The 9,421-nt window shown below is 40.5% G+C and overlaps 1 protein-coding gene across 13 annotated transcripts in view; it reads left to right on the forward strand.

Annotated features, from left to right (window-relative positions):
- CDC42BPB (CDC42 binding protein kinase beta) overlaps window positions 1-7,865 on the forward strand; it is a 90,725-nt gene extending 82,860 nt beyond the window's left edge. For 6 of the 13 annotated variants that reach the window (XM_068192346.1, XM_068192348.1, XM_068192355.1 and 3 more), the window contains 8 exons: window positions 2,543-2,640; window positions 2,752-2,836; window positions 2,983-3,103; window positions 3,195-3,312; window positions 4,239-4,277; window positions 4,407-4,515; window positions 4,607-4,677; window positions 6,127-7,865. In XM_068192346.1, coding sequence (XP_068048447.1) covers window positions 2,543-2,640; window positions 2,752-2,836; window positions 2,983-3,103; window positions 3,195-3,312; window positions 4,239-4,277; window positions 4,407-4,515; window positions 4,607-4,677; window positions 6,127-6,258 — 773 coding nt within the window. In that variant the 3' untranslated portion in view covers window positions 6,259-7,865. The remainder of the gene's footprint in view (window positions 1-2,542; window positions 2,641-2,751; window positions 2,837-2,982; window positions 3,104-3,194; window positions 3,313-4,238; window positions 4,278-4,406; window positions 4,516-4,606; window positions 4,678-6,126) is intronic. The other 7 variants (XM_068192350.1, XM_068192357.1, XM_068192359.1 and 4 more) reach the window with 3 other exon arrangements.
- Window positions 7,866-9,421: the final 1,556 nt, after the last annotated feature.

Genomic DNA, 9,421 nt, shown 5'->3' on the forward strand with positions numbered 1-9,421 from the left:
GAAGAAGAAATGTAACTGCAAGTCTAAAGGTTCATAGAGATAAAATTTTTCTCATTTTGGTTTTAATTTTAGGGGGACAATATGCAAAAATGGTATACGTAGAGGGTAATATTTGAACCACTCTGCTTGTTTCAAGAGCATTGGTTATCAGCTTGGTAGAACAGAGGCACATGCAGAGCATTTTTCAATATTCAGTAGTCAAAGGCAGTTGATGATAAATCTGGTATTTCTGTTTGAAGCTCAAATAGCAATTAAATTTTTTTGAATGATTGAAAGAAATAAATAGCTTTTTGTTTAAGAAGTACAGCAAGGAGTTGGTTTGATCAGGCCAGGCCCTAATAGGAATGTGTTTAATTGTATTTGATTTGAACTGAAATTGTTTGCTTACTTTACTCTGACCTAGTTCTGTACAGAAGTCTGAAGCAAAGTCCCAAGGAAACAATGTAGTGGCAAATTTACTTTAAAACACTATTAGCTAAAACTAATGTTTCCTTTTCCTTAATCACCTTTACAGTTTTTTGCATTTCAGCAAACTAGACTTGCTTGTTAATGGTTTTGTCTGTTATTATTAGAAGTGTTCTTACTGTAAACTATTTTATAACATTCTTGTATGTGCAGTCCTGAGTGGTGCTGGTCTCAGGCTGTTTTTGTAGAAAGAGCAACATTTTCTGCTGCCAAAGGAAACTGAATTATTTCCCTTTTCATTAGACTTGTCCTTCCTCCTTAGTCCTAGTGTCTGTCACTAGTGATGATGGGTTTAACTGTCCCATCAGGAGGTTGTAAAGTTACAGAATGGTTTGGTTGGAAGGGATCTTAAAGATCACCTAGTTCCAATTTCCCTGCCATGGGCAGGGACACCTTCTACTAAACCAATTTCCTCGAAGCTCCATCCAACCTGACTTTGAGTACTAGCCTGGATGGAGCAGCTTCTTCCACATCTTCCGCGAGCAACTTGTACCAGTACCTCACCACCCTCACAATAAAGAATTTCTTCCTAATATCTAGTCTGAGCCCACTCTCAGTTTAAAGTAATTTCTCCTTGTCGTATCACTCCATGCCCTTGTAAAAAGTCCCACTCCAGCTCCCTTGTAGCCTCTTCAGGTACTGGGAGGTGCTGTAAGGTCTCCCTAGAGTCTTCTCCAGGCTAAGAACAGCCCCAACCTTCTCAGCCAGTCTTCGTAGGAGAGACCAGCAAAGGGGAAGTGATTCTGCTGTGGTAAACACCACGTTGTAGAGAGGTTTTGGGCTAAAACAGAGAATGTGTGTGTGGGGCATTCAGTGCCCTTGCCCCAGGAAAGGGCAGGGTGAGCACTAGCCCAGGTCTGTTACCCTACGTCAAGGTTGCCCCTACACCAGCCCGGTGCTGGTGTCCTGTGCTGAGCCAGCGTGGGTGTCCTCGGGCCGCTTGGCTCCCATGCAGCCTGGTGCATGGAGCCAGCTGGTCTGGAGGCTGGAGCATGGGCAAGCCCAGTGCAGGCACTGACATGGCTCTCTGGGAACCACTTGAGACCTGGTCAAGCTCATCAGCTCTGACTGGCAAGTGCCAGCCTTGGCTACAGACGGTGTTTTTGCCTGGTGCTCGGTTCTCCCTCTTGATTTGAACATCCAAGCCAACTAAGACCGCATGTGATAGATGCTTGACCATAAATCACTTCTGTGTTACATTTTTATGATAGCTGTCCAAGGCATTTTTTTAATGAATTTAAAAAATAGCATCACAACTGTACTTCAGTTCTTCTAAGAAGATTCTGTGATGTGTTTAGTGTCCTATTGGGTTATTTTCATTTTGTTTATTGAAGCATCTTCTCCCTGTTAAGTCCCTTAAGTTTCTAGTAACTGCTTTTTACATGAGGAGACAGTCTTTACATGAGCAGAAGCATGTTCATACAAAGCTCTAGAGATCTCTGCTTTTCGTTTGACCTAAAATAAACTTGTCTGCTGATGCCTTTTATGCTTTAAAAAAAAAAAAAGTTGAAAAGAGAAAATGAGTTACGGGCTTTAAGCATTGTGACATTTTTCTGTCGACTTATGAAAGTAACCCATACATGAATATCTAAAGCTAGAAAATTGTAAGCAAAAGAGGAAGGAAATTGAGAGCAGATCTGCATCATGAGTTCATGACCCAGCTCACAGATGGTGGCTTTCTCATCTCCTCTGCACTCAGCAGATGTGTAGTTAGTTTGCTTCTTCTGAAGTAAAGTAATCCATAGCAAAGCTAGCTGCTCAGTTCCTACCACCTAGCAAATTTGTATGCATCTGAAAACTTCAGATGCCATTTTGCAATTTCATGAAATGGCAATGTGAAGTTTTAAAAAATACTGGAAGAGTCAAATTTAAATATTTGCATAATGCTGGTAGTTGTCATTAGCAAATCTATTCTCACAAAAAAAATCTGTTTGAAACTGGGGCTTTGAAAGCGTGTTTTAAAATGCATCTTGCACATAGTGGAAAACTTGTACCTGTTGAAATCTGCTCAAATTTTTGTCAGTTCTGCACTACAGAAATGACATTAGGGTTTTCTGTTTGTTTTCCATCAATTCAGGTTGCAATTCTTCATACGTAACAGTGTATAGCGAGTATGGTGTTGATGTGTTTGATGTTAACACTATGGAATGGGTCCAGACTATTGGCCTGCGAAGGGTAAGTAATTTTCTTTGAATACTGAACTTAATTGGGTTACTTTCAAATGAGGTGTTTCTTCAGAGTGTATGCTAGACTTGAGGTAATTCTCTGTCTCCTTCCTCAAAACAGATCAGACCATTAAATATGGATGGCACACTGAACCTCCTTAACTGTGAGCCGCCAAGGTTAATATATTTCAAGAACAAGTTTTCAGGTGAGTCCTGAACAAGGGTAGAAATGTGGAACTCATTCTAACTGGTTAATTTTCACCATGTTACCTTTGCACTAGATTAAATTTCTGTTGAGTGTGTCTGGGTCAGCCTGTACCTCTGTGTGTGAAATTAGTCTGTGCTGTTACAGCAGGAGCTGGCCTCAGTGTACCAGAAACCTCTGACAATAGCAAGAAGCAAATGCTTCGAACCAGGAGCAAAAGAAGATTCGTATTTAAGGTTCCCGAGGAAGAGCGGTTACAGCAAAGGCGGTAAGAATTTATGTGTAAAAAATAACTGAATATACATGATGACATGCAGAGACTGGGAATGCTAATAGTAAAAATCACTCTTGTTTTTTAGGGAAATGCTTAGAGACCCTGAGCTTAGGTCAAAGATGATTTCTAACCCAACAAATTTCAACCACGTGGCTCACATGGGACCGGGAGATGGAATGCAGGTCCTCATGGACCTCCCACTGGTAAAATACATTTATAAGGGAGGGATACATATGTGCATTTTTCTTGCTCACAAAAGCTGTGAAGATGAGCTGGATGGGCTCAAGTATTATCCCTGTACCGAAATCTTCTTTAAATCCTTTTGAGAAAGGTGAACCTTCCTGCTGTGCAATGCCTCTAAATCCTGTGCAAGGAAATACTGTTAGCTGACTTATGAATGAGACACTGAAAGATGGATATCACTGCCAGGAGCTTGTTAGTAGTTTTGTATATAATCAGTCTCTCCTCCTTCCTTTTTCTTGTTTGTCTTAAAACAACAGAATGAATTTCCTTTCCCCTCATCCTCTCAACATTCTGCTCTTGGTATCACCCCCAACAGGCTTTGAGCACGTCTATCACATGAGCCCTATCTCTGCTGAAATCTCTCTCCAGAGTGACCATTCCTCACTGAAAGGCTCCCTTCTGCTTTCTTCCTCTTCCTGTCCCTCCTCTGCTTCCCTAGAAAGGGTAGGAGTAGCTACAAACTGTTAGGAACTGGAATATGGTATGCTTGTGGCACTTCACCAATTCTAGAGCAATAACAAGGGGAAAAAAACTAATGCTGTGGAGGTAACTAAAATGCATGCGACTTGCAGTGCTTTATAGCATTAATTTTATTTTGTATTTAACTAATACAGCATTTTATGAGCTATTTTATGTTAAATCTACAAGAGGAAGACGTGAAGGTACATGTTTATGTTCTGTACGTACCCTTCGTGCTAGAGCTGTTAGTCAGGCTTTCTCTTGTCTTTCTCAGATAGCCCAATGTGGGTCAGGCATTTGTCATTTCAGCAGGAGGAGGAAGGAAAGCAGAGCTGTTAGTACAGTCCCTGCCCCTTCATAGAGGGTTTACTGGCTGACAGGCTCCAGTGGCTGCTATGGGGCTTAGTTCTTTCTCTGTCTTTCTCAGGGTTTGTGTCTGTTACTGAAAATATGTGGATGTGGTCAAGTAAGTTCAGTTTTTCTACCAACACTGGGTTGTAATAGCTTCAAAAGCACAGTAAAGTTTTCATGAGTAACAACAACTTGTTGGATTGCTTTTGTTGCTGGCTAACTAGGTGTTTCATTTACACTGTAGAGTGTCCTACCTCCTGCCCAGGATGAAAAATCCTGTCCATCTTCAGCTAACCTGTCACGGCAGCAGCAGCAGCAGAGAAACAAAACCTACATCTCATGGCCCTCATCAAGTAAGGCTGGGAACAAGCTGCTCACTTCTGAGCTGTAATCTGGGATGTCAACAGGAGCTGTAAACTGCCTTTTGTCCTTTACTCTCTCCAGGTGGCAGTGATGTGGGAGCAGCCATGCCTTCCCGGAGTATGTCTGACCCTGACCAGGAGTTTGACAAAGAGGTAAAACAGCTTCTGTACCTGGAGACCAACGATATCCTGTTGACGTAGATTGTTCTCTTTTCCCAATAAATTACATTCCCAAGGAAATACTTCAAAGAGATGTTTATGGAGATGTTTTCTTTCCATAAGTGTTTTTCCCAACCTGTAATACATGTTTGCAAGTTAGATATGCTAGCACAAAAGCAAAGCTGTGAAAAGATCTTCTTATGGTGATATTTTAAGAAGTGTAATGTCTTCGATTAAGCTTTATAGGCAATGGAAATTTGACTAATTGATGAAATGTCCTCAAAGTTCCTAAAAATGTTCTCTGGGATATTAGCATAGAATAGTAAAGTAATATGACTAGTTAGGTAATTTTCTGTGCTGCTTTAAGGAAGACTCTGTCATATACATGAGAAAGAATCAAATTTATAACACATAAAACTGCTTTTAGCAAGAATAAGAGTATGTGCCAGTAGTCACCAAACTTAAAATGTCCTGGCTTTACAAAACTGATGTTCGTGAATCTAAATAGAGAAGATACATGATTTTTGTATCTGTGATTTATCATATGTTTTCTTAAAGCTTTGCTAAAGTACTGTCTGTGCAAGGAAAGTGTTAGGAATTATTCCTGGGAAGGAATAATTGAAGATTGAAGGATGTTACCTTTCAATCTATTTGCTAAGTATATATTTCCCTTTCTTGAAAATAACTTGCTGCAGTGGTAACAGGTTTGTTTTTTTTTTTTTTCTGTGCAGTATTTCATTAGCTGTGAATCTGTGCAGTGCTCAGAATTGTAACACACCAAAATAGTGGGAAACTTGCCAGCCATCCTGTTGAAGTGAGACCAGCCTGTGAAGGCAAATAGCCAACGACTAATCTCATACTGGGGAAATAACTGTGGGTAGTTTTTATTAGATATTGATGTAGGATGTACCCACTAAGTATATTCTGTTTCCAGATCTCCAGACAGATTCTTGGCAGCCTTCACTCATTTGTCAGGCACATCACAGGCTTGTTGCTGTTTTTTAAACAGTTCATAATGCTTATTTCCTTCCTCCTCACCAAACTGAAGATGATTTGACCATAGTTTTTATTTGTTTACATGGGCAGATAAAGTTACTCCTGGGCTATAAAAATTGCAGGCTGGTAAATTCTGAACAACAGTGAACAAATAGATGCATTCCACCAGGAAAGCTTTGCAATGGCTAAAGGAGAGGAGCCAGAGATGTAGCAATTTCCACATACTTTACCATAATTCCAGTTGTATCAGAAGGTCACCTTTGGGACTGCACTAGAGCCTGTTGATGGTAATGGAAGTAATTGCTTGAATGTTTAACTGTGGAATTAATCTAATGCACACTGCTTCGTAGATGTAGCTCACCCTCATTTTTGAGTGCCTTTGAAAGCTTTTGAGTGTAAAGAATTCACTTCAAGTAAACATAATTCTTTACTGTTTCTCAATAACAGCCTGATTCAGACTCCACCAAACACTCTACTCCATCTAACAGCTCAAATCCAAGTGGTCCCCCAAGTCCCAACTCTCCTCATAGGAATCAGCTTACACTAGATGGACTGGACCAGTCGACCTGTGATGCGTAACACCACCGCTCTCGCCATTCCGGCTCCTGTCATCCACTACTCCATGGTGTTCAACAGCAGGGCAAAGCCGTCTCAGATGCTAGTGCCAAGACTGACACAGACTCTCTAGGGTTGTACAAGAATAATTATATATCCAGATTGTAGATACAAACTGTGGAAATGAAGAAAATTCTTTACTAATAGCGGTTGAGCTTTTTATGCAGAATTGTTCACTGCTCGGTTACGGTTGATTCCTTTCTGCACAGCTGTGACACGGTTTTATTGCATAGGAGCATTTAAGGCCACCAGTAAATAGTCTTATTCTTATGGTGAAAGAGAAATAGAGAGAGTTACTGATAATGTTGCTACAATATCAGGAATATTATTTTTCTATAGAATGATGTAATGTCTGATTAGCAGGAAATCCTTTTAGACAGAATTTGGACTTCTAAATAGGAAATGTGAGCAGGGCTAGTTACATCCTCAGATGAATACACTTTTCCCTTTTTCCTGTAACTGTTTTTTTCCTAAATCTTAAGGAGAATGGTAGGAAGCTGTAGGTAGTTTCCAACATCAGTAGAATCACCAGGAAGTCAAAGAAAAGCTGGTTATAGTTTTGTGGCCTTTTAATTCATTTAGCCATTACATATACAGCTGCATAACTGTCTTTCTATCTTTCTACCAACTTTTTAGTCTTGTACATAGGACTACTGACAGTTATCTCTTTACCATTCCCTGCTTTTAGTCCTCATCAGTCATTAGTCAGGACTTTTAAAATACTGCTGTGAAAAAAATCGTACTCCTCGTTCCTGCCTTTCTCCTCCTGAGAAGTTGTTTCTCCTGGGTTTTTGGTGTAAGGACACACTACGCTGTTTAGCTAGCAAGCCTTCTTGTGGACGCATTGCCCTCGGAGTCTGCTTGACCCAGGGACTGTATCGCACTAAAACATCAGTCTGTTCATTGGTTACCAAAGTGGAACGTGAAGGATGTGTAACTGGGGGTGCTGCTTTTCTCATTAATTGTATCCTCACCTGCATGAAGACCCCATGATTATTAATCAAGTATTGATCATGTAGAAAAATGCACAACACACTCCTGTATATTTTGCGATGGCCCACGTGCGGTGATGTTTTGCGTGTATATTTAATCTCATGCTTCCATGTATTATACATTTAGTACTCAAAGATTTGTGACCATGTTTCATTAAAAGCTTGTAATTAATTCAGTGGCTGGCATATCCAGTTTGTCATTGTCACACTAGTGTGCCTTCTGTGCCAATTTTATGACAGTTGGATGTCACTTATTTAAAATTCAGTTTAAATGGGCTAATGATCTACCAATGGCTAATGTTCTTTTCTGAAACACTGTATAGGACGTGCACTTATCTTTAGTTTAAACTGAGTGTTCTAGTCAACATTTAATCCTGTTACGTTAAGTGTTCGACAGTACTTGCTCTTTTTCTCAGATTCTTGATAAAGGGGCTCAGTTAGAGCTGGACACTACTGCTTTGGGGGTTTTCTGGTTTTTACTTTTTTAATGTAAGTCTAAGTCTTTGTAATTATTGAATTGTGAGAACATTTTTGAACAATTTACATGTCAATAAAGCAGAAGAGGGAGGTTTTAAAGTTTATAGTCGTCTGTCTTGACATCTGAAAACAATCTACTGTTGACACTTGCTTCAGTCTCATGGTAAATTCACTTTGTTCACATGGACATTTGACATGAACTGAAGGTATTTTGGAGCTCCATATCCAAGCACTACAAGAAAGGTGCATATTGCTGAAGGTGAATGAGTGTTCAGGAGCCATGGAAGTCCTTTTGGTGGAATACAGCGCTGAAATTTTGTGCCCTCGGTTTGTTTTAGTGTTGTCATGTCGTTGATTTACTGGCCCTATTAATTCCTTTTTAAATGATTTATATGATTTGTTACTTACAGCTGAAGCATGGTAAGGAGGCTGCAGGGTCTATTCATGCATCTTAAGTATCATAAAACAATAAATATATTTCACTTGTCAAAGCAGTACTCCCAAGGAAAGGCTTAGGAACATTTCAAGGATTGGTGTGTGAATGGTGCAGCCCCTCACACAGGGATTTTTTTTTTTACAGCTCTCCTCATGCTCTGGTATTTGAGCACCATAGAGCCCACTGTAGCTAGACAGTGCCAGCATCTCCTCTAGGGTGTCCTAGGTAAGCATCCCTCATCCCTTGTGGAGTGCCAGGTGTTCCTGAATTGCTTCTTGGTTTGTCTCGCCCTTCACAGGAAAGGCTGAGCTGGGTGTTTTGGACCCTGCTGATCCTTGCCTGACCAAACCTACATGGGCAAACTGGGATGAGTTGGCTTGGGAAAGTGCACCCACACTCTGCCCTGGGGATGGGGTGATAGCTGACAGGAGATTTGAGGGCTGTGTGCTGGAAGCCTTCTCACAAAGGCTAATCAGCCTTTGACTTTTAAAAAACATTTCTCCTGCTCTTGAGCTGATTTTTCTCTGCACAGTGAGGGCTTGGGATGACAACAAAGTCTTTAATTATGGGGGCATTAAATCATAGCACTCAGCAGTGCCAGGGCTTGGTTATAATTTAAGCAGGAGAACGTTTCTAGAAAAATTAATTAAATGCTCATATGAATATATTATTCTTTTTTTTTTTTCCTGCTTAAGTCTGGCCAAGCAGAATTCCTTCCCAAGTCCTCCACCACAGCTCCTTGCAGATCATCTTTTCCCTTACAGATTTTGATTCTAGTTACCTAAAGAGTCCTCTTGAGCCCTCAGGAAAATTTTCATAAATGCAGAAATTCAGGTGAAATGATTCTCTGACAATGCACTTTCTTATCCCTGGAGGCTACCAGTCTATGACTGAAAGTGAGGAATTGAGCTTTGCAAGGAATGAGATTAATTTGGTGTCTTCCTGTTTCTCTCCTCATTCCATTTTCACAGAGGTATGACATCAGGTCCTGAAGCTGGAGTGGTGGGTGTACCACTCACTGGAACAGTTGGTCACTTCTAGCACAGATCTTTTCCCCAAAAAGCTGAATGCTTTGGAATACATCATGGGATCACTTGCCACCCAAGAATTAAACTCATCTGCCACCATCTCTGTCTACAGAACAGGTGTGCTGAGGATAAACGGCTTCCTAAATAGGTGCAATCTGCTGGAGAGGGGTTGCATAAAAGCTGGCTTTAATTTG

The sequence above is a fragment of the Anomalospiza imberbis genome, chromosome 6 (assembly GCF_031753505.1).
Source record: "Anomalospiza imberbis isolate Cuckoo-Finch-1a 21T00152 chromosome 6, ASM3175350v1, whole genome shotgun sequence".
Classification (NCBI taxonomy): domain Eukaryota; kingdom Metazoa; phylum Chordata; class Aves; order Passeriformes; family Viduidae; genus Anomalospiza; species Anomalospiza imberbis.